Below are 24414 nucleotides of genomic sequence, written 5' to 3' on the forward strand. Positions count from 1 at the left end.
CATGACTTTTTCAAAACAAACAGTCATTTGCTTGTGCATTGGATTGGGTGTCGTTTTTTTTTATTTTTGCTTTATTATGACTTTCAGGCTGCTTGTTGTTAGATGTTTGAAGAGGTCACAAATGGTGCATAACTGGTATTTTTTTGATAGTTTGGTACAGAAGGTCGGGGTTCGATTCCAGGTCATCCTAGTGTGGGCCCTTAGATGAGGCCCTTAATGCTACCTGCCTCTATGATTGTAAGTTGCTTTGGACAAAAGTGTCAGCAAAATGAATATAATGTAAAAAAAAATAGCAGCACACTATCTCTCCTCTCTGCCATTCACAGTCATTACGTTTGTCACGAGCTGTGCGATTGTAGTGGGTTGCACTTAGACAAATACTATAAGGTGTGTGTGCGAGCGCTTGCAGACATGTCACATAGTCTGCCTCCTGAGTGAAGTTACCCACCAGTCGCTACTGGCCCATGGATTATTAGAGCGCCATGGAAAAGTCTTAATAAACCAACACTTAACAAATCATGATTGTGGCTTAGTAACAAGTACAATACACACATTAAACAGATATATTTGATCTATTGTTTCAGAGTGTTTATTTTCCTTGTGAAACTTCCCAATAGAAAAAATACAGAAAAGTTATTTTCTTACAAATAAGCACCAACACATAGTCCTCCATCACATTTTTCATGTGTTCTACAGACATGACACAGTGGAAAATACAGTACAGTGAAATTCTTCAACTAGTTACGGAGCTAAATTATTCTTAACTTAAAATCTACTTGTTTCAAAACTTGCATTGAAATTAGTGTCTAACGTCCAAGACTGCTGCCAGAAAAGAAAAGCTCCCTAAACTGCTATTTTTTCCCTATCCCCTGAAAAACCAGCCTGCTACAAACAAAACAGTAGTTGCCAGTCACAGTTGTGCAGTGAAAGTGTTGAAATAGTTCCAGTTTAAAGAAAACGATTATAGTACAAAGGAGTCTTTTCTTTTTCCGCAATAATGCTGCAATCAGAGGGATAGCAACAATACTATTGTTGCATAAGAGATTACTTGTTGCATTTTGATTATCGATGGAGTCTTTGTGTTGAACCAAGAGCTGACCAAGAAATGCTGTAAAATCAGTGAATACACAACAAAGATGTGGTAAAAAAAATTCTAAAAATATTAATGCTGAAACTATTTCTATCAATTCACTATATTATTAATGGCTTACTTTTACAAATACACAGGTGTCTGTAGAAGTTCACACCAGTTATAAGTAATAACAAACAGTGTTGGGAATGCAAAAAAACAGGTTTATGTTTAAAAAAAAAACTTTTATACTACATGAGACATTAATTCCATGCAGGTCTCTACCCAATCTCATATACATAATAGACATGACTGATTGATAGATTTTGAGGGTTACGGAATACATTGCTTGTCCTTAACATGTCTTCTGATGGTATCACTGTTCTTAATAATGCTGATCATCTTCTATCAGATTCACTTTGTCGGAAAGTTCATCAAGTAAACAGAGAGTCAAGGAAATAGGATTTTTCTTTTTGAATTGCAATGTTTGGCATTTCATCGTGTCACTGGAAAAAATATAGAAACATACAACTGTAAATCAGCAGAGTCAAAGTTTAGACTCAGATTCAGCTTCTTGTAATCAAATGCACTTATGGAAAAAATATCATTGCAACTGCCAATATTTTCGTATTGTACACAAAATCTAAATCAGATATTTCTGTCACATAATATTTTCAAATTAAGTCTCACAATCATTCTCTATCTGTAGATCATCATCTTGTGCGATGCAAAAAGGATATGTTTTCTGCTCAGCTCCTGGATGGCTGACTGTACTTTTTTCTGGAACACAATCTGAGCTTCACACATGCAGGCATCTTGAGTTATTTCACTTCTCATTTCCTCTGAAAAAGTGATAAGAAAAACAGAGAACGTCAAAGATCACATGAACGGTGTTTCACCATGTTTAGTGTAGCATACTTTTTTTCCTAAACATTTCGAAGCTTGCAAATCTTATTAAGAGTAGGTAAAAAAAAGAAACAAAAAAAAAAACCCATCACAATTAACATTGATTCAACAATAGAGAGTAATCATGGTTTTTCTTTTGTGATTGAGATTAGAAAATATATTAAAAGTGTTATGGTCACTTCAACTAGTAAATCACAATATAGGAATGCTTATTAGGTCAGGTGCAGTTAGCTTTAACTAGGATTTTGAGACATGATCATATGTGTAATATACCGATCACTGAAAAGATAATTGATAGGCAACAGGCAAATTACAACCATTTTATTTTTTGGTCTTTCACTTGGACCAAAGTTTGCAGCAATCTCACACCACAACTTCCAATGCCTTGGCTATCTCGCATTCCTCACACCAGCTCAGCACACGTTTTATTAACTGTGCTGTAAATGGCTGGAATCAGGAGAAGTGCTGTATCACTTGTCGCTGGACACAGTAGTTCTGGTTGCTGTCAACTACAGACTTTTCCACAACTGAAGAATGCAAAAAACAAAGACATAAAGGAAAGGTGACTTAAAATTTAAGTTACACATTATATATTTACATCTATAGACAAAGGCATATCACCCAGTCAGTGTTGTGATATTTCATACAAAAGGTTAGACTGATTTCCTCATGCTTATTTCAGAACTCCTCTATGCAGAAAATGGTCTTAAACCTATAGAACATTTAAGGTCAAAGCTTGTGTAAAATATGACATGATATATAGGAAATCTATATTGGAGGGAATTAAGAGGGACCTCACCTTAAATCATCTTGTATGGTTTAGAATGGTTTGAGAATGGCTCTTGTCAAGTCAAGCACACGGACCAACCACTCTCTTTTTTTAGAGGACTCATGGAAACCATGTCCATGTATTCCACAGCTCTTGGTAGATTTTATCAGCTGAATACTTATTGCAATAGCCAATTCGTTAAAACTCAGGGTTTGGTGAGAAATGCTGGGCTATAGAAACTTACAATACAGACAACCTAGGATTCAGTGCACAGACGCCTTAAGGTATGTTGGGGAAAAAAAATTCTTACGTGAGCACGTTTTCTGGTCTGCATTCAACACATATCCCACTCGACACTTGCAATTGTAGGAATCACCGTTGTTAATACAAATCTGCTGGCAGTTATGCCCCTGAGCACATGCATCCGCACCTGAAAAGAGAGATTGCCACATCAAACTGACCCTGTAACTCATTCAAAAAACACTTGGTTATCATTTCCATAATGTGCATGGAATCCATATCATGAATATCATCCATATCCTTAGTAGCTGTTATAGAATAACATCAAACATCTTGTAAAAATGTTGAAAGGAAGAATTTTCTTACGTAAGCATGTTTTCATATCCAGGTTCAGGATATATCCCACTCGACATTTGCAAATGTACGAGTTCCCATTGTTGATACATATGTGCTGGCAGTCGTCTCCCTGGGCACATGCATCCAAACCTAAAACTGAAAAGAAAAGCTAATTCCTCAGTGATTTAGTCTCATGACGTTGAAAACAATCAGAGCATTTCGTCACAGTTCCCTTTAAAAGAAGTGGATCCCTCAACCATGTCACCAATAAATGGATGACATGCCCAGTCTCCAATACCATTCACCAAATTTTGGACTGCTCAAATCAATTGACTGTTTGATATGATACAGTAAATAATGTGTCCACTCAAACTCTTGTACTTTGAAACTCCAAAAGTGGTGTATCTAAGATGATGGATGATGCAACAGACACCAAATATGTATAATGAAATGATTGAGGTGCTTACGTGAACATGTTTTCTGGTCTGCATTCAATACATATCCCTCTCGACACTTGCAGACATACGAGTCATCATTGGTGACACAAATGTGCTGGCAGTCGTGTCCATTGGTGCATGCGTCTGAGCCTGAAAAGAACACACTTCCACATCTGACTGACTCTGTCTATAAGTGAAGGACCCTTTTACCCATTGTTAACCCTATGGTAATTGCCATTTGCTCAATCTCTCTCATTTGATCAGAGTGCGGTTGATCAGAATGAGCTCAAAGACTGAGCTAAACTTACCAAACTAATTCAATCAAACAAGTCTGGCAAACTTTTTTACTGTTCCAGTCTAGGAAATAACAGTGAGATCCCAGGAAAATCTGTTAGAAAGGTCCAAGTTCTTACGTGAGCATGTTTTCTTGTCTGCATTCAACACATATCCACTTCGACACTTGCAAATGTACGAGTCATCATAGCTGACACAAATATGTTGGCAGTCATGTCCCTGGGCACATGTTTCTGAACCTGAAATGAAACACTCCCATATCAACTATGACAATCAGTCAAAGAACCATTAGTGAGTAATATAACCTATGATGGGATATTTTGGTCACGCATCTACAGTAATTCATTTTGAAGCAAACCTGAACACTTCAGCACATCTCAAAGAAAGGTGTAACTTCTTACGTGAGCATGTTTTCTTATCTGGATTGAGAACATATCCCACTCGACACTTGCACATGTACGAGTCATCATTGTTTATACAAGTATGCTGGCAATCATGTCCGTTGGCACATGCATCTGAACCTGAAAAGAAACACTCCCACATCTGAATGACTCAGTCTATCAGTCAAGGACCCTTTTATCCATTGTTAACCCTATGACTATTGCCATTTACTCAATTTATTTCAATATATCACAATGAGGTTGATAAGAATACGCACAAGAACTTTGTAAATCTTATGAAACCAATTCAATAAAACACATCAAGCAGTACCATTTTTACCATTTCAGTCTAGGAAATAACAGTACGATCCCAGGAAAATCAATTAGAAAGATCCAAGTTCTTACTTGAGCATGTTTTCTTATCCGCATTCAACATATATCCCATTCGACACTTGCAGCTGTACGAGTCATCAGTGCTGACACAAATATGTTGGCAGTCATGTCCCTGGGTACATGTATCTGAACCTGAAACAAAAACACTCCAACATCTAAGTAAGAAAATCAGTCAAGGAACCCTTAATATATAATGGAACCTAGGATGGGGTACCTCTGTCAAGCACATATAGTGTACAATTTTGAAGCGCACCCTGAAAACATCAGTGCATCTAAAACAATCTCTAACTTCTCACGTGAGCATGTCTTTGAAACTCCAAAAGTGGTGTATCTAAGAGAATGGATGATGCAACAGACACCAAATATGCATAATGAAATGATTGAGGTGCTTACTTGAACATGTTTTGTGGTCTGTATTCAATTGATATCCCTCTCGACACTTGCAGACATAAGAGTCAGCATTGGTGACACAAATGTGCTGGCAGTCGTGTCCATTGGTACATGCATCTGAACCTGAAAATTAACACTTCCACATCTTACTCTGTCTATAAGTGAAGGACCCCTTTATCCATTGTTAACCCGATGATTATTGCCATTTGCTCAATTTCCCTCATTTGATCAAACTGGTTGATCAGAATGAGCTCAAAAACTGAGCTAAACTTACCAAACTAATTCAATCAAACAAGTCTGGCAAACTTTTTTACTGTACCAGTCTAGGAAATAACAGTGAGATCCCAGGAAAATCTGTTAAAAAGGTCCAAGTTCTTACGTGAGCATGTTTTCTTGTCTGCATTCAACACATATCCACTTCGACACTTGCAAATGTACGAGTCATCATAGCTGACACAAATATGTTGGCAGTCATGTCCCTGGGCACATGTTTCTGAACCTGAAATGAAACACTCCAACATCTAAGTAAGACAATCGGTCAAAGAACCCTTGTAGTAATAGAACCTATCATATGGTATTGCAGTCAAGCAACTATAGTAGTGCATTTTAAAGCTAACCCTGAACACTTCAGCACATCTCAAAGAAAGGTGTAACTTCTTACGTGAGCATGTTTTCTTATCTGGATTGAGAACATATCCCACTCGACACTTGCACATGTACGAGTCATCATTGTTTATACAAGTATGCTGGCAGTCATGTCCATTGGCACATGCATCTGAACCTGAAAAGAAACCACTCCAACATCTAAGTAAGAAAATTAGTCAAGGAACCCTTAGTGTGAAATAGAACCTAGGATGGGGTATCGCTGTCAAGCACATATAGTGTAACATTTTGAAGCGCACCCTGAAAACATCAGTGCATCTAAAACAATCTCTAACTTCTTACGTGAGCATGTCTTCTTATCTGGATTCAACACAAATCCCAATCTGCACTTGCAGATGTACAAGTCATCATTGTTTATACAAATGTGCTGGCAATCATGTCCATCGGCACATGCATCTGAACCTGAAAAGAGACATGGACATCAAATGTCCACATGTTATGACATCTCATGACATCTTACATGCAGAGAATGGACTGACGGAGCCTCTGCCTGGCCATCCCTCCTCTTACAATTGATGCATAATAATCTTCAAGCTAAAACAAATTTGCTGGCAGTCATGTTTATCAGCCAGGTATCGCTGTTTGAAGAGAGACACTTCACAGTTGAGTGTGAAGGGGCTCTCCAATCTCTTTAATGTAGTATTTAAATCATGATCATCTACCGTACCTTACCAGATGGTTTAAAATAAATCATTATTTACAATCCTAAACAGTTGTGGAAAATCTACTTAAGCTTATATATGTTTTTTATTAACTTTTGCTTGGGGGCTGTAATAATATTACTACCTGAGTTATTTATTGACTATAAGACTTCTGGATGAAGTCATGCACCTAGGGTAATGACTTTTGATGGGAACCCAGACACATGGCACCCACACACGTTGAACACATATCCCTCATGACACTTGCAGGGGTAAGAACAACCATTTTTGAAACAAATACACTGGTAGGCATGTATCCAAACGTGAAAGTTGAGTAAATCAATTACATCTGTCATGGATTACATTGCTAGTTTTGGAGCTTTAAATTGGTCACCTTAAAATGTACAAGTTATGTTGGTCATGGCTGTGTACATCAGTGTCAGTCTCCAATCCAGTCTTCCACAGCTAATATCCAAAGCAAACTTCCTCTAAGAAGCCCATGATTAGCCAAATTAAAATATATGAATGTCAAAAACCATTACTCTGTCTCTTCCTGGATTTGATCAAGAACACCAAATAACAGCAACAACAAGTGCCTCGACATACAATGATAAGGCCCAAGTTCCTACGCGATTATGTTTTCTGGGCACATGGATCTGATCCTGAAGAGAGATGATGATCATTTACGCCACAGCTTTACATGCTTACATCCTAGTCTCCCAACTTCTTGCTCATTCAAAGTAACTCTATTATTTCACTGCAACCTGACATGCATATAAATTCAGGTTCTTTGGCGAGCATGTTTTCTGGTCTGCATTCAATTTTTTATCCCTCATGACATTTGCAAAACTAGGAATTACCATTTGAGACACAATTGTGCTGGCAGTCATGTCCCTGGTGGTACCTGTTGAGGAATCTCCGTCTATCATCCCCTAGAAAACTTTAAGATGAGTCTTCTCAGGCACCAAGCAAGGTCATCTTATCTATGGCAAGCCGAAACAATCATTGAGCAGCTGAAGTCTCACTCGAGGTGTCATAGTCGCGGGGAGATGACTACATTACTCAAAGCTTAATACACTACAGAGACCGTAGATAGGCAAACTATCTTCGGACGCCGAACACTGTGAACCTGTTGATCTGTGTAGCAAACCGGAAGTCTCCTCAATATTGAGCTCTTATAATAAATACTTCTGTTTAGGACATCCACGGTTTCCGTGTTCCTGAATCAGTATTCACTCCATCAATTATTCCATTTCAGTACCCGAAATGAGACACTTCCAGCTAACACCATCGTCCACTACTCACTCCTAACTGACTTAAAGCCGAATGCTTTTTAAGTCTTTTTCTGTACGTATCCAAGCATGTCAGTTTTTTAGTCTTGAAAACCATTACACTGGACTAAGGCAAAAGATCTTACGTTAGCATGTTTTTTGGTCAGCATTTAACAAATATCCCACTTGACACTTGCAGATATGTGAGCCGTCATTGTTTTGACAAATGTGCTGGCAGTCATGCGCATGGGCACATGGATCAAAACCTGAGAAGAGGCAGGTCCATATGTAACTTCGCATCTCAGTCAAGGTGAGTTTGGACTGTGGGTGCCTCTGTCTATCCGTTATTCATTTTATTACTGATGTTAACCTTTAGAACAAGCTCCATTCCTCTTTTTGAATCATTATTTTTGGGAAAACTGAGATAATGCACAAAGAGATGGATATGAAAGCTGCTGTCAAGGGTTCTTCCGTGAGCATGTTTTCTTGCCTGCATTCAACATATACCCCTCATGACACATACAGGGGTAAGAATTGCCATTTTCAAAACAAATATCCCTGGTCACATTTATCCAAATCTGAAAAGAGACCATACATGTTACTGATCATAGCTGAGCTCAACAACCAGCTTGGGTAAACTATCCGGACAACATCCGAAAAATAGTCACAAGAGCTGTCCTTTGCATGACCTGGTACAAGTTCAAGTTGAACAAAGCATTCACTTCCCACCTTCCAGGATAACCCACATCGAAGCAGCTACCACCACAACTGAACCTGAAGCAAAGAGGAAGCTCCTCAGGTGTCCTTTAATGGCTTTTATGATGGCACCAAGAAAATATTTTAATAATACCAAAGGAAATACATTGACCAGTTTCCAAGTCAAGGTATTCCTACAGATTTTTGTCTTCAGTAAATCACAAAAGAGTTCCAAGGCTCTATCTAAATTCTTACTTAATTTATTTTATTAATTAGACACTGCTACCTCTAATGAAGCTTTTCCCCATCTGAAACACAGCGCAACACAAAGGGATTTGGAGACAGATCAACACTGGACAAAAAACATTACAACAAAGATTAAGAGTCTTACGTGAGCATGTTTTCTTGTCCGGGTTCAAGACGTAGCCGAAGCGACACTTGCAGTTGAATGAATTGCCACTGCTGACACAAATGTGCTGGCAATTGTGTCCCTGGGTACATACATCCAAACCTGAAAAAAAAACATCCCAATGTCTGATTGGCTTAAGTCAAACTAAATCAATATAATCTTGTTATTGGTTGGTAATCTGTGCTAGATAGATTGATTAGACTGATTAATTTCTAATTTCTATTTCTTTAATTTTACATAGCCACATGCAGATTAGTTTGCTTGATCTCTGTACTTTAACTATGGGGATTTATTAGTAATGTTTTTTTCAATTATTGCGTTATTTGTGAAAGTAGAGATTAAGTAATTTATCTTTTTTGAATGTTAAACTGGCCTTTGAGTTTAAGTCATCTGAATAATCATGCTTCTTAATCTTCCAATAAAAAAATTCTATAATCCAGTAGAATCCATGCAAACACAAAATCGAATGTAGGCAACTCACCATCACAATAACACAATAACTGTCTTTAGTAGTGACGCCACTGTTGTGGACGAGAGAATTTGGTCTCAGTGAAACACAGAGGTTGACTGAGCTCTCTCCTCAGGTTCAAGCTGTTATTCAAGAGCAAGGTTTTGAATTTGTTTGACTGGAATCTGATCCTGATTTTTAAAGGGGACATATTATGCTTATATTCAGGTTCATACTTTTAATTTGGGTTACCATTTGAAAAGATTCACATGCTCTAATGTTCAGAAAAGGTATCATTGTTCTCATACTGCCCATTCCTGCAGCTCCTCTTTTCACTTTCTGTCTCAAACGCCTGGTTTTCTTTTAGCCCCTTCTCCCGATAATCCCAACTCTGCTCTGATTGGCCGGCTGGCCCAGTCTGTCGTGATTGGTCAAATGTTTTCAAAATGTTTAGGAAATGTCATGCCCCTTCACCAGAAAAGTGGAGATTCTCAGATTGCAGGCGGGGTTACCCCAAAAGAGTCCAACTGTGACACCACAGTGGGAAAGAAATCTGAACCAGTTGTTCAGAGCCAGGCTGTAGGGTTTAGCCAGCTCACGAACAAACAACAGGGTGGTCTTTTTTCACAGTTTGTGGGCTGGAAGGCTCCACAGATACACACATTTATGTGCACAAACATAAAAAAAGTGATTTTTGCATAATATGTCACCTTTAACTTGGTAAGTTTGACATCAGTGAGAATGTTACATGAATGTTGGGAGGTGAAATGTAAATAATGACAGTTTACGATCCATTCTTTACTCGAGTAAGATTATTGAGATGTACAGAGCCCTGAAAGATCATGGTGGGAATTTGTTAAGCATAAATATTTTTGCAGTCCTTCTTAGTTGTGGGACTGCAAATGTATTGAGAGGGAACACAAAAACGTTTTTGTGCAAAGTAACGCAATAGTAGTAACATTTTGTGGAGAGTTGGGCTAGCATCCCTGTAACCTAAACCTATAAGCATACGACATTACATATAAATAAATGAACATTTAGCAGAAAATAACATTGAATGCTTTTCACCATTTTCATCATTTTTGGTTAAAATTTGTAAACAACTACAAATTATCTACACTATGAATTAGAATTTATTACATTTTACATTGTTGTTTTGACACTTATTGTTTTTTGTATAAATTAAACAAATTGGATATAATATGTTGACTAATGTGCTGGTGGGCAGATTTTGTTTCCTTCAGACAGATTCAGACTTTTCGGTGTCTGTGCTGAAATTAAGCTAACTGGCTGCTGGCACCGGCTTCATAATGAACTACAACAGACATGAGAATGTTATTGATCTTTCTCATCCAAAATTCCTACTGGAAAGCAAATACGTTTTGTATTGTCCTTTTCTTTTAATTATCATATCAACAGTTAACATAATGTCTATTCATGCATTCAGTGGGTATTTTACACAATCAAATTAAAGGTTCTTTTCCTAAAAAATTACTTATAAAATAAAAAGATTTTATAAATCCACTCCACTGTATTTTAGTCCTATTCAGCACAAGCTAAATGAGTTTTTGCCTTGGAGGATAAGTGGCTGTTAATGTTGACAGAAGCTCAAACTGTGGACCTGGGCAGCTGAGCACATTTTCAGGTAACTGAGCAGGGCGCACGGTATGAGGCATCAGATACAGCGCAAAGTGCAAAGAGCAGCGCGCTCCCTGTGAAAAGTACAGGCTGCATCATTTTAGGTTTCAACCATTTCAAAGTATTCAAGTGTATAGATGTTACTCTGAATCAGCAGACCAACCAGTTATCAGAGCTGTGCCTTCTTCTTTAGGTTGGTTAGTACACGACTTCCACTTTTGTACCTCTTTAATGCTGACTGCATTAACACTAAACAATTTTTTTCCACTTTCTGCGTGGCAACAGTTAGTAAACAACATTTCATGGCGCGCACACACAGAACGTGGCTTTAAATTGGTAGTTACCTTGCCCTTGTTCTCAAAGACCAAAGAAGAGGACTGTTTACTTTAGAATGGCGATTCCCTCTATGGTGCTGCCCATATAATCACAGGTGAATTAAAAAAGATGTGTCTGACGTACCATTGTTTCCTTTATCGCCATTTTCATTATGTATTCCTTTACCGTCTGTCCTGCCATCTAGGCCTAGACCATAATCATCAATTCCACCATTTAATGGAGTGTCCGCACTCCCGTTATCATCATCCTTACCGCACAAGGTTTCCCTAAACTTGGAAGTGAGCTTCTCTATAACACCATAGGTCTCCACATAGAAGACATGGTCATCATGTGGCTGGCTGGCCATGAGGCGGAGGGACATCTTATCAGCTCTGTCTACTCCCACCGCGTAGATCTCAATCCCAGATGCACGGGCTGCAGCTGACACATCGTCCACCTTGTCCTGGGGCCTCCCGTCCGTCACTATGATAGCAACTTTGGCGATGTCCGTGGAACTAGCTCTGGCCCCCGCCTCCGCAGTGAATGCTTTCTCCATTGCAGTCTTGATGGCCACGCCTGTCATAGTGCCTGATGCAAGGGGCACAACACGGGCCAGTGCCTGCTTTAGGGCAGACTTGTCAAAATATGTCTTAAGCAGGAACTCGATTTTCACTGTACTGGCATAATTGACGAGGCCCACTCGTGTGGCATCGGACCCGATCTCCAAGGTTTCCACCATGTGTCGCAGGAACTCCTTGGCCTTCTCAAACTCAGCAGGACGTACACTGCGGGAGCTGTCTATGATAAAGACCAGGTCTATAGGCCGATTTCTGCAGTTGGATCTTGTTGCTGTAAAATAAAAAATCAACGTTTTAAAAGAATTCAAAAGTCTACTTTTCTAATGTCTTTGGTTGAAGTTACAATACTAAAAATGTTAGTATGAAAGGAAGTATTCTGGTCTGCTCTTACAGCCTGCATTTACACAGCTTTGTGCATCTAGATCTGAAGCTACACCGTAGCTGAAGTTTGCTGCAGACATCTAACCACTACAGCGGCTGCGGAGATACTGTACCACATGGGCATGGAACTGTGATTTGTACGCACAAGTTTTTTAGTGCAGATGATGGAAACCCGAATTTTGTACAAATAATATTTTCTAGTCCCAAATTACCTCAAGCTTCATTTTAGGGCCCCGAGCACTGAAGGTTCGGTGCCCCCGGTGTAAACCAGAGGGCGGCCTGCACCGGAGGTGCAGGGCCACTAGTGTTTCCGTAAGGATTTTTTTGCTCATTTTTTAGGCTGTTCCCATAAACGTAAACTCATGAAATTTCGCATACGCATCAAAAATTGCTCCCGCTACTGAGGTTTGGCACCAGGTGTGATCCAGGGACTCCATGGTGCCCCCTTATGTCATTTTGTGTTGTACCTGGCATATAGTATATGCTATGAATCGAAGGTGCATGGTGCGATCCGTGCGAAACATCTCTCCGAAATGTACATGGTGTACTCTACGCATGGTATATGTGGACACAGGAGGTGATATCAGCGACACATCCCGACTTGCGACACGCCACGACATTCGCATGTGCGAGGGCCCGCATATCGCTGTTTGCAACTTTCTACATTAACTTCTGTAAAATAAGTTTTCACATTTCCACATACCAGTAATCATACACCCTCTGGTACAGACCTATATTTGATGATCATTTGTGCTCTACCATGAAATAAAACCTATGATAGATAGGTATCTACACTCCACACTTTTTGCATCAATGATACATAAATGTACATTTACATTTACACTTTTCTTACACTATCTGTCATGTTGTTCAATTATTATTTTTTTTAAATCAATTGGGGAAAAAAGATTGTGTACCCCATTTTGGGAGACTAATACTAATTATTAAAATAACATGAGCATCATAAAATATCTTACCTCTAAACTAAACTGGTGAATACAAAAAAAGGTTAGGATATGACTGGCCCTTCAATAGCTTGAGTTGTACAATACAATCGCTAAAATTATTATGGCTCAGAACCCCAAAGGTATCACCCCCGTAGACTTAAAAAAAAGGAATTCTGTCATTTGAGAATATCATTTTAAGCTTGCTTTTAAAACACATAATAAAAATCAACCTTTTCTCGGGACAACTAATACCATCACACCTTTACAAGGAAGAATATTCTGAACAGCAAGGCTCAATATTAAGTAGCAATCAAAACTGACGAATCAAGTAGCTTTGGCATCAGCATGAGTTCAACAAGCTTAAATATCAGTGGACTTTATCAGTTTCTTACATCAGAAAGCAAAACAAATATGTATACTCATTTTACACATGTGCCAGGAAAGACAATCCTCAACTCCATAGCTGTCTATTTGGGAGTTATATGACAGTGTGTTGGTTATGGCTATACCTGCGGCAGTTCTGATGGATGCAGGGAACACACTGGAGTCTTTAGCAGGCTGCCAGGATGTGAATGGTGCAGCAGTGAGTTGCAGCTGTGAGGGCCGCTCGCTTTTCTTGGGCACCCAGTGATGGGCAGGCTGACTGCGATGAAACCTGGAATTACTGCCCCCGGCTTTGCCAGGGGGAAGGAAAAGAGAGGAGAGGGAAAAGCATTAGAACAGTGGCTTATGGAAAGCATAATGCCACTGGCAGGCAGACATTCATGTGAATGTGACACACACACACACACACACACACAGCCCTGTGGGTATCCTCTTATCTTATGTTATGATGCTCAATTTTCAAACAAAATTACATGTTGCTCGTCTGGTAGAAAATGACCAAGACGTTGTAGCCCCTTGGTATAGAATTATAGCAGCATTCATTTAAATATGCAAAGACATTTTCAATAATAAAAAAAAAGTTTTTTTTACGGTGTTCGAGAATACATTTGCCGAGTCAGGAGAAAATGCACGACAGATGGGCGTTTCTTCGTTGGATTTGATCCATAACGTGCAGCCTGTACCAACCTGCGCTGTCAGGTCCGCGTCGCTCCTGCGCCTGGAGGTGGTTGGCACCGGGCGGCGGCGCGCTCCGCGGGAAGCCGCGGCCAGTGTCGTCGCTCTCCGCGCTCGGTGCCTCGTCGGAGGTTTGCTCCACAGACATGTCTTCGATGCGCTGATAGACGCTCGCGGGGACCCGCGGGGCCCCCCGCGGGACGAGGGGCCTCGCTGGGTGGACCCGCCCTTGCTCTGGCCTAAGCTGCGGGGACGTTCCCAGACTCCCCGAGGCCAGCAAGCCCATGACGCAAACCAGTCCCCACATAGATGAAGCCATGGTTTGCCGTCTCTGGGTCTCCAACAGCGCGCAAGCTGGATGCAGCCTACTTATACGAGCTGCCCCAAGGGGCCCACAAGGCGTGGGGAATAACAGGTCCAATCCAGAGATAGGGGGAGGCAGGCCCGTCGTCAAGGGGGGGGGGGGGGCAAGGAGACCCTCGGAGAAAAGAAAATTGTCTTTTCTTAGAAGTTATGCATAAATCCCGCCGGGGGCGGGAGGGGCCCCCGTCCCACTCCGGACCGGAGCCACAAAAGGGCAGTACAACACTTATTTGCTTTCCAGTAGGAATTTTGATGAGAAATATCAATAACACTCCCATGACTGTCGTAGTTCATTATGAAGCCGGGCGCCACCGAAGCCGACCCAGCGCATATTATCACACAAAGATGATACATGCTCAATCAAGACTGGGAATGATACCAGTCTCAGTGTGTGGCCGTATTTCAAGTGAGGTTGGTTTCACAGCAGTTGCTGTTACTTTTCTGTATTTCTGCACTCACATTCACTTCATTTGTGCTTGACACCCTGGACCTGCATGACATTCACATTGTATTTAACAGTCAATAATAAAACATTATATTATACTATATACGACATGTTATTGTATTCTTTTAATTAATAATAAAACAACAGCAGTTTTAACAATATCATGTGTATAATCATTTCATAAATGATGTAGCTGTAGAGTTGCAGTTGCACTCCCAAATCAGTACAGTACTGTAACGCTATATTCAATGGTGGAATGACACTAAGGTGATTACAGTACGTTAACTGATGCCCCCTGCAGCATGCAGCATATCAAATATTAATGCTAGAATCAGCTCCACCCAGTGGCGGTTCTAGCTTGTGTGGCGCCCTGGGCGAACAACTCCTTTTTTTTTTTAAGTTTTACAAATCAGAATTTTTATAACCATGCAGAAATGGTTTTCAGGATGCTAATTCATTTATGAATTTGTAAAACAGCAGCCCTCAACATTACATCAACCCAAGGCCCACTTACTTTGTTCTGGAGCTTTTGACCATATCACACTTATTACTGTACATATCCGTCTGCAGATGGAGTTTGCTTAGATCCCAGGAGAACAAAATTGTCTCTCCATTCTGATCACTTTTCTTTCTTTTGTTGTCAATTTACTAACCATTTATGTGGGAATTCATTTGGAATTGCTGATTAATTCTGAAATTTTAACTATAATGTGTCAACAGCTGTATTTCTATGCTGGACAGACAAAACAGGATTATTTTGACTGAAACATAAACATTTTCCATTTTAAGGCACATAATACAATGTGAGTGCATATAAAATATGCTACCCTCTCATGACTTAGTGCAAACTGTGCCATGGTGTTTCTGGGGTCATTGACCTGAACACATTGCATGACTCACAATACAATATACAGACCTGCCTTGTCCAGTCTGGTAGAAACTGATAATGAACTGTGTGTGAACATGAATGCCTCCTCTTCTTTGAGCAATTGATGCTCGCGTGCCAGTCTAGGGTTTTGAGCACATTTCAGAAGAAGTGTTTTGCATGAAGTTACAGACTATTTCTGACAATGCAAATTATCCTATACTACTTCCCACAAGGTGAATATATGAGAGCTGTTGTTCAGGAACCCAATCATACATTCGTTTTGTAGAGACACATTGTATCCACAATGTCCTTGCTGTGTTTATTTATCACTCTCGCGAGTGTATTTCACCCTTGTTGTGGCAAAGATCAACTGCGTGCATGCTCTCCTGGGGACATCATCATCGGCGGACTTTTCCCTATTCACATAAAAACCAATAGAACAACAACACCTGGACCAATCTCCTGTAGTGAGTAAGTATGGCTTCAACGGAATTAGTCAATTTACATTACACATAACAAAATGAATTCATTTGGAAATTTCATCTGTTCTTTGTCAATTTTTGCAGCTTTTCCATCCAAACGTTCTTAAACTCACAAGTGATGATATACGCCATCAGGGAGCTAAACCAGCGCACACCCAGGGTTCTACCCAACATCACCATAGGTTATGACATCTATGACACTTGTGGAGACGTCAGCCTTGCCATCAGAGCCACACTTCAGCTGCTGCAGAGCCAAACAGACCATCAGAACTGTTCGCGACCTGCAAACACCCATGCTTCTTTCCGTGAAACCCAATTAAAGGCAGTGATCGGTGACAGTAGTTCGGAAGTATCGGTAGCTGTTGCACGAATTACTGCTCTGTCATCAGTTGCCCAGGTTGGTCCTCTCTGATAGGGTGTTCATAGTGTAATTAGAAATACAGATGAAGCAAATTATCTTATTTTGACAGAAACTGCATCTAAGTCTCAGGCTTTGTAACCATTTGTGCAATAATATCAACAAATATAATCTATCTTTGAGTTTAGATGAATCACTGTTGCCTGCAGAGTAATTTCAACATGATTGTATTCCTCTTTGTTACAGATTAGCTATGCATCTACAAGTGAGAGGCTCAGCAACAAGATGAAGTTCCCCACCTTTCTGCGAACAATATCCAGTGATGAAAACCAGGCAAAAGCCATTGCTGACCTGGTGATGAAGTTGAACTGGACAGCAGTAGCCATTGTAGGAAGTGATGATGCGTACGGGAGGTACAGCAGTGAGCGTCTTGAGAAAACATTCAAAGATACAGAAATCTGCATTGACTTTATTAACATCCTACCTAGTTACTTTTCCCAGAACAAGTCCGAAACCCATAAGTGGCTGACTGATCTGGTGAGCTCTATCAATAGTTCCGTCGCTGAGGCCATCATCATCTTCACCAAGTCCTCCAATGTTAAGCTCGTCATTGAAGCAGCTATTAAAGGGAGACTCAACAGAACTTGGATTGCAAGTGATTCATGGTCAACCTCGAAAGACATCTCCTCAATGCAAGACATCGAGTTGGCCGGAAAGGTTTTCGGATTCATCTCTAAGAAAAATGATGTGCCGGGTTTTAAAAACTACGTCATCTCAAATTTCAAAAACACCACTAATGCCTTTCTTGATCATTATCTGACTCGAATCAATTGTTCTCATGAGTCTAAAATAAGGCCAGAGGGGTCCAAGCAATGGCTGGATCCCAGCTGCTTGACCAAACACATTGACCGTGATTATTCATACAATACATACTTAGCCGTTCGAGTCATTGGTGAGGGTCTCAGACGCTTGCTAAAGTGTGACAACCAACAGTGTGAGCGTACCCCCAATTTCACAGCCTTGGAGGTAAAGTGAAGATATCTTGCTGACATATTTCACATTTGCTACTGCATGGCTTTAAAGCAATAGTTCATTTTTGAAAACTCACTTATTCACTTTCAGTGAGATGACTAGATCTCATCCTTTCTCAAGTCTGTCTAGTATAAACATGAAGTCTCACCTAGCAGCCTAGGCTAGCATAAAAACCAAGTGCATTTCCTAATCTGTCAATCTTTTCCTTAAAACAAACAAAATACAATGTCTCTTGATAACATCTACTGCAAATTTACCAACAAGTCCACTGTAAAATAGTTGCAGCAATGTAATCTTGTTCATATTTGTCCCCACAGCTTCTCATGGAAATCAAGAAAGTAAACTTTACTGTGAACAACACACATATACACTTTGACAGCAAAGGTGACCCCAGTTTAGGATACGATATTGTATACTGGAGCACAAATATATCCACACGGAAAACCCACATAGAAACCATTGGAGCATACTTTTCTAAGGATGGAGTCAAAATTCCAGAAGGTCTTGAGAGCAATGTGAATGTGAGGTCAAAACTTGATCCCATTTTATTATTTCCTATAGGATCCTTTATTAATATCATGTTGTACTAATTTGGTTTTGCTCTTCAAAGGTATCTGTTTACAACTGCTCTAAAAAGTGCGATCCAGGGCAACAGTTGCAGGAGCAAGGCAAACGGTGCTGCAAAATCTGTGTTCAATGTGCAGAAGGAGATTTTTCTCCTAAAGATGGTGAGTGTTTTATTACAAATCTCAAGCAACTTTAATTCTGTAGACGTGTGAAGTCCCATTCCAATACAAAACATCCAACATTATTGAGAACTTTTAAAAATTAATTTACGCCTAAACCTTAAAATTTGTTTGAGATCGAAGGAACATTATGGTATTTTGCGGATATGGAAGATTGTGGTTTTGAATTAATATTTTTTCTGTTTATTGGTAAAGATTTGAGAGCCTGTTTTGTGTATAATTACACACATAAGATAATAATAATAATAATAATAATAATAGTCGATTTTTACATTACATTTATCATACATTAGGATTGGTGCTAGCAATGACCAAATTCATGTATTTTAATCAACCCACCCAAATAAAGAGATTTCATTTACTGTTTCTTAATGCTGACATATTAGTCCTAATAGATAATAGCAAATAAAGTTTTAGCAAACAGGACTTCTGTCTTCTGCATAAGGCAAAATGCAACTTTATGATCAGTAGGTAATATTACTATTTGATGCCTCAATGTAACCTTTTTCAGTGTTCTTTAAAGACTGCCCCTTGCTTTCCTAAAGACCAAAAAATATTTCTGACCCCCACCTCCACTCTTAAAAACCTTTGCCTTAAATAAGAAAGAGGTGTGTATTTGTTCACACCGCCAGTTTTTTTCGATACCTCTTCTCCCCTACTAAATAAGTCATACACCACATACTCCTTAATAACATGGTATTAGATTATAGCCAGTAAAGAAATGCTCTCTTCAAATGAAATGTTCCTCCAATCTGTAGGTGAGGAGTGTAAGAGCTGTGGTGAAGAGAAGTATTCGTCTCCACAGAAGGATACATGTTTGGACAAACCTGTGTACCCAATCTGGTTGGATCCCTTCAATATAATTTTGTGTTGCTTTCAAAGTTTGGGGATAATTGTTACTGTTGTGTTTATTATTGTGTTTACAATCTATCGTAACACTCCTGTTGTGAAGGCAGTTGGAGGTAATTTGTGTTTCTTGGAGCTGTTTTCCCTGCTGGCCTGCTTCTGCCTTACGTTTAATTTAAATGGAAGGCCCACCAAGGCTTCCTGCACGCTGGGCCTGCCTGTCTTTGGCATAGCTTTTTGCCTTTGCATCTCCTGCATCCTAGTCAACCTGCTCCAAATCGTTGTGGGCTTCAGCTTTAGCTTGAACACAGGGACCTGGATAAAGAAGCTCAATAAGCCAGTGGCTGTGGTGAGCATTTTGTCTGGGATCCAGTTTGCCTTGTTTGTGCCGGGGTTTTACTATTTCCCCCTTACTCCTCAAAAACTGCCATTAGCTGAGATCATCGTGTATCAGTGTAACACAGACTCCATTGTGTTCATTGGTCTCATGTTAGGCTATAATACTTTATTGGCCCTTATTGGTTTCCTGTTAGCAATCAAAGGCAAAGAGCTGCCAGATCTATATAATAATGCACTTTCAGTCGCCGTCAGTATGTTGCTGCACTTACTAATTTGTATCATTTTCATCCCAATTTATATGAATTTGATTGGGAAGTACAAACGAGCAACAGCAATTGTAACCATGCTCGCCTCTAGCTACAGCATCGTCTGCTTTCACTTGGCCCCCAAGTTTTACATTATGTTGTTCAGGCAAGAAATTAATAATGAGAGAGCCATTACTGAGAACATCAGGATGCATTACGTGCAGAGAGGCTTGGCTGTGGTGACATCATAATATCACTCGCACATCCATCATTTCTTTGCATGTGCTGGTAAACAATTATCCAAAGTACAGTCGGTCACACAGTATGTATTAATGCTACATATGTCCTCTCAGATACAATTATTTGAGGAAAAAGGTTGTTTTTTTTAACACTTCGTCACTGCTGTTACCACCACCACAGATGAATTAGATATTTTGTATGGAGATTAAGGTAGTTTGGGTTTTTTGCTGACTTTTCTCGCTTTTTTTTTATATCCAGGAAAAAATATTCAAAAAACTCAAAACAGACGGTGCAGTGTGTTTGTAAGGTAAATATGTGGGTTGGCTCGGACTTTTTTCGCCAGCTAAATAATGTATATTGTTCTTTTTGTGTCAATGTTTTGACAGTTTTAAACATATATTCATTGAGATGAGTCAGACAAAGTGATCGACACTTAAAATGACTGAACATGCCAACATGTATTTAATCAACCTCTATCGTAGAAATTGAATACACTTTTGGGGAATTGGGAAAGTTTGGGCTTGTTTTAAGCAATTTTGCCTTTTTTTTGTTCTTGTTTTTCTGGTTCTGCGAACGTCATTAATTTACATTACATTGTGATCCATCATTTGTAATAATGTAGTTTCATTTAGTTTAATGAACTAAAACTATGACAAAGTGGTAGAAAGAAATATAGTGTAGTTGTGTAGGGGATGTTTTATACATCTATTTCAAATGTGTGGTTAAACAGTACCTATATCTATCACAAAAAATAAAATAAAATAAGGAGGGGAAAGAGAATGGAACAGTCTGCTTCTTGAGTCCCTGTGTTCACCTCTTGAGTGAGCTACTAGCTACGAATGTGACTAAAATGCATCTCCAAGCTGCTCTCTTGACAGCAGAAAGCCGACACTCCTCTGCAGGAGCAAACATGCTCTGGAAACAAGATGCAGATGCACTGCTATTACTGTGGAGCGCCAAGAGTCATAACCTTTTTGATCTTTGGATTCTACACAAATGAGCAGACTGTTCTGTTGTGTGAATGGATGTAGATGGTGCATATGGATTATACTTTCTAAAATGTCAATGCTTTGTAAATGGAGAGCAACTTGCTGTGTAAAATTTCTACTAGAGTGACAACTGAAACTCCAAAAACTGCAAAAAGAGACAAAGATGGGCAACAGTGAAGTAACATGTGAGCTCGCGCCATAAACACATGGCCAGAAACATGGCCAGAATCAAAATTAATACGAAAAATGACTTTATTTAGGGATGGATACCAAAACCTGGTATTATGAGTCATAGGACTAAATTTGAGCAAGATCTGAAAAACGTGCTGGAAGTAATATGCAGAAGGATACATCCCTTAACTTCCCCTTGCCAGTATGTGGCTCTATGATTTTTATTGAAAATTGGCCTGTAAAATTTGAAATTTGGTAAATATCTGAATGTGTGGAATCTACTTACAATATTTAACATTTTCATGACGAAGGCTCACAATTCACAACGCTGCCATGGGCCGGAGGCATTAGTGGCCACCAGGGGGCCCCCAATGCTCAATGTCACGATAGGCACGGATAGCACAGTCAGTCAAGACAGTTGATGGAAAAGGCAGTAGTGTAAAAAATTACAGACCAATGTCATCCAAAAAATAAGGACATATCTTTTTAGTACAAAGAAAATAAAGAAGAAGAAAGCAGAGGAAGCGAACAAACAGCAAGCTCAACAAGACCCCTAAAATATCAACATTTTCACAGATTCTGATGCATATTTTGGAATATTATGGTAGTTTGAAAGAGGAAGACCGAAGAAGCGTTAAAGTCTAAATTAAAATAGTTAATTTAATCATTTTTTCTGAACATTTTGCACCTCTTAACATAGTTTTCAAAAATAACTATTCAGCTTTATATTTCATTCTTGAACCATTATTTTTTTTTTAAAATCTGGTTACAGGTTCCTCTGTTCATTTTATGTCAGTATCTATTGAATTTATTTTATTTAATATTGTCTTTTCTACATTTGTATGTATTTGTAGTCGATTGTCATTCTGCACTCGTTGCACCTTTTCCAATCAAAAGCAATTAAAACAGTTTCCTTTTTACGATAATTGCATGCTTGCTGGTTTAATTTGATACTTTTCAGCACACCAAGTTCAGTATGCCACTCAGGATTTTATCACTTTGAATATTAAAGTGTAAATCAAATTCTGCTTAGGGCCCCATAGAGGCTATGGGCCAGTTCTAATTCTCATCTTAAGGCTTTTCTGGCCAAATTTGAAGTGGATATGGTCAATGTGCTAGGAGGAAGCATGGCTAAGCCTTGGCCTAATAAACCTGCTCTCTGCATTTCATACATCTTGGGCAATGTAAAAAAGAAAAAGAAAAAGGGGGGCCTTGATGTTTTTTAATGGTTGGGAGACGCAAAGCAATTTCACCAGACTGGACTGGACGGACTGTGCAACATTGAGTTTTTGAGCATGTTTTGGCACTAACAAATGCATCGAAAGACGGACAATTAACATCTATACACCTACTAATAAATGGAGAAATATCTGTCTTTATTCCTTTCTGTTGCTGGTCTTTCAATCATTCATCCGATCATATTCACAGTTTGGAAATAGAGAAATAGTCCATCAGACTATATTTTTTGTGTGACAATGCTTTGCACCGACAGGTCCATTTTTAACAGGCAAATTTAACGTTAATAGTTTTTCCACAGCAAGGCCGTTACCTTCAGAGACTGACTCCTAATCCATGATGACCTTCTTGGCAATGGTGTTGAAAGCCAGCGTGAAAAAGCAGAAGCTATAAGCATCCTGGATTGGCAATGATTTCAAGATTAAAGGGGCAGTAAGCGATTTTGCAGAAAGCTTGTTTCTCTTCTTGTTGTTGTGATTCTACTGCTCTGGCCGGGGCCACGAACCCACGACCTCCGGTATGGGAGCTCGACGCAATAACCACTAGGCCAAAACCACAGAGTTGCAGTGTCACATATGTATCATACTCGCTGGTTTCTACAAAATGTGTATTGCTTTAGAATCGCTTACTGCCCCTTTAACCCTGGTAATGTCCTCCCGATAGCCATACACCCTTTGTCCTCTGGGGGCAAAAATGCCTCGCCTGGTTTGACTGTTATTTAAAGCATATAGTTTAAATTGTCAATCAATTCTGTGTTACACCTCTAGTCTTACATTCAGTCCAACACCTTACCACAAATTATTCCCTTCGTTTTGGAATTTAGGGATAATAGACCTTGTTTACATAAAAGTATACCCATTTATGAGTTTTTAAAAAATGAAACAATTCAATATTTTGACTATATATTATTTTGACTATTTGACTCATCACAGAATGGTATATGTCAAAGTTTAGTGAGGATGCTGTTTTTGAATCATTTGAATTTTTTTAATGGCAGCACCTAATCAACACAAAATTTAATGCCAACTTCATTCAAACACATTAACACCATTTCATTATTCCATTGGAATTTAAGGCCAACAGCGACCTCTGAAGGGGACCAGGCGCTGGTGTTCATCTGTTGGAAAGCAGTATGGTGTGAAAATTTGCCCCATTGCACCACTTTGTGCTGCGGGGTCTTTATGACCCCAGAGGACAACAGAAGTTATTAAATTCATTGAAACACCCATGATTCAATCAAATTACTTCAAATTTATTTTAATTATGAACAGCATTGTATCGAACAACCCCCATTATTTTCAGACCATTTGATGAATAAAAAACATTTTGACAGCAAAAGATATATATATATATATATATATATATATATATATATATATATATATATATATATATATATATATATAGGTTCAGAATGACCCCAGGACAAAACGAGGGTTAGCAGGTGACAGATTAGATTGGAATTTAGTTGAGAAATAGCTCAATCGGTTCTCTAAACAAAGCTGATTGGTTATCTTGATTAGACATGTTCTATAGTCCAGCTGTTGTGTAGAATCTATAAAAGGTAAGAAAAACCTGACTTGAGGTATAATTTATACTCCTCACACAATCAACTATCTCTAGTGCTACTCTAGATAAGGTTTGTTGTGGGTGTTGGTTTTACACTGCAATGCAAAATCAATTGTGTATGTCTCGACCTCAGCTGAGAACAGGAAACATGTGAAATTGAAAACTGAACAATTTGTCAGTTGTCAAAAGTCGTTTCCTTCTGCAACCACTAGATGGTGCTCTTGA

General features: G+C 39.2%; 2 protein-coding genes across 8 annotated transcripts; one reads left to right on the top strand and one right to left on the bottom strand.

The window, feature by feature from the left end:
• Positions 1–573: 573 nt before the first annotated feature.
• Positions 574–14647, bottom strand: LOC118286673 (matrilin-3). Of its 7 annotated transcripts, none has more exons than XM_035611298.2 (16): positions 14273–14647; positions 13711–13875; positions 11569–12144; positions 8877–8996; positions 6160–6279; positions 5876–5995; positions 5594–5713; positions 5218–5337; positions 4837–4956; positions 4453–4572; positions 4171–4290; positions 3788–3907; positions 3351–3476; positions 3055–3174; positions 1810–1911; positions 574–1507 (listed from the first exon to the last, which is right to left on the bottom strand). In XM_035611298.2, the coding sequence occupies exons 1-16, from the start codon at positions 14577–14579 to the stop codon at positions 1455–1457; spliced, it is 2529 nt and encodes an 842-aa protein (XP_035467191.2). In that variant the 5' UTR covers positions 14580–14647; the 3' UTR covers positions 574–1454. The 7 variants fall into 7 exon arrangements, with proteins under 7 accessions (XP_035467191.2, XP_035467186.2, XP_035467187.2 ...); XM_035611293.2 differs by having other exon boundaries at positions 11440–12144; XM_035611294.2 differs by lacking the exon at positions 6160–6279 and having other exon boundaries at positions 11440–12144.
• Positions 14648–16229: 1582 nt separating this feature from the next.
• LOC118286821 (G-protein coupled receptor family C group 6 member A-like) lies at positions 16230–22013 on the top strand. The gene is made up of 6 exons (XM_035611556.2): positions 16230–16407; positions 16503–16815; positions 17023–17802; positions 18126–18329; positions 18419–18536; positions 19313–22013. Exons 1-6 carry the CDS (start codon positions 16241–16243, stop codon positions 20233–20235), a joined length of 2505 nt encoding a protein of 834 aa, XP_035467449.2. The 5' UTR covers positions 16230–16240; the 3' UTR covers positions 20236–22013.
• The last annotated feature ends 2401 nt before the right edge of the window (positions 22014–24414 follow it).

The sequence above is a fragment of the Scophthalmus maximus genome, chromosome 15, assembly GCF_022379125.1.
Source record: "Scophthalmus maximus strain ysfricsl-2021 chromosome 15, ASM2237912v1, whole genome shotgun sequence".
Taxonomy (NCBI): Eukaryota; Metazoa; Chordata; class Actinopteri; order Pleuronectiformes; family Scophthalmidae; genus Scophthalmus; species Scophthalmus maximus.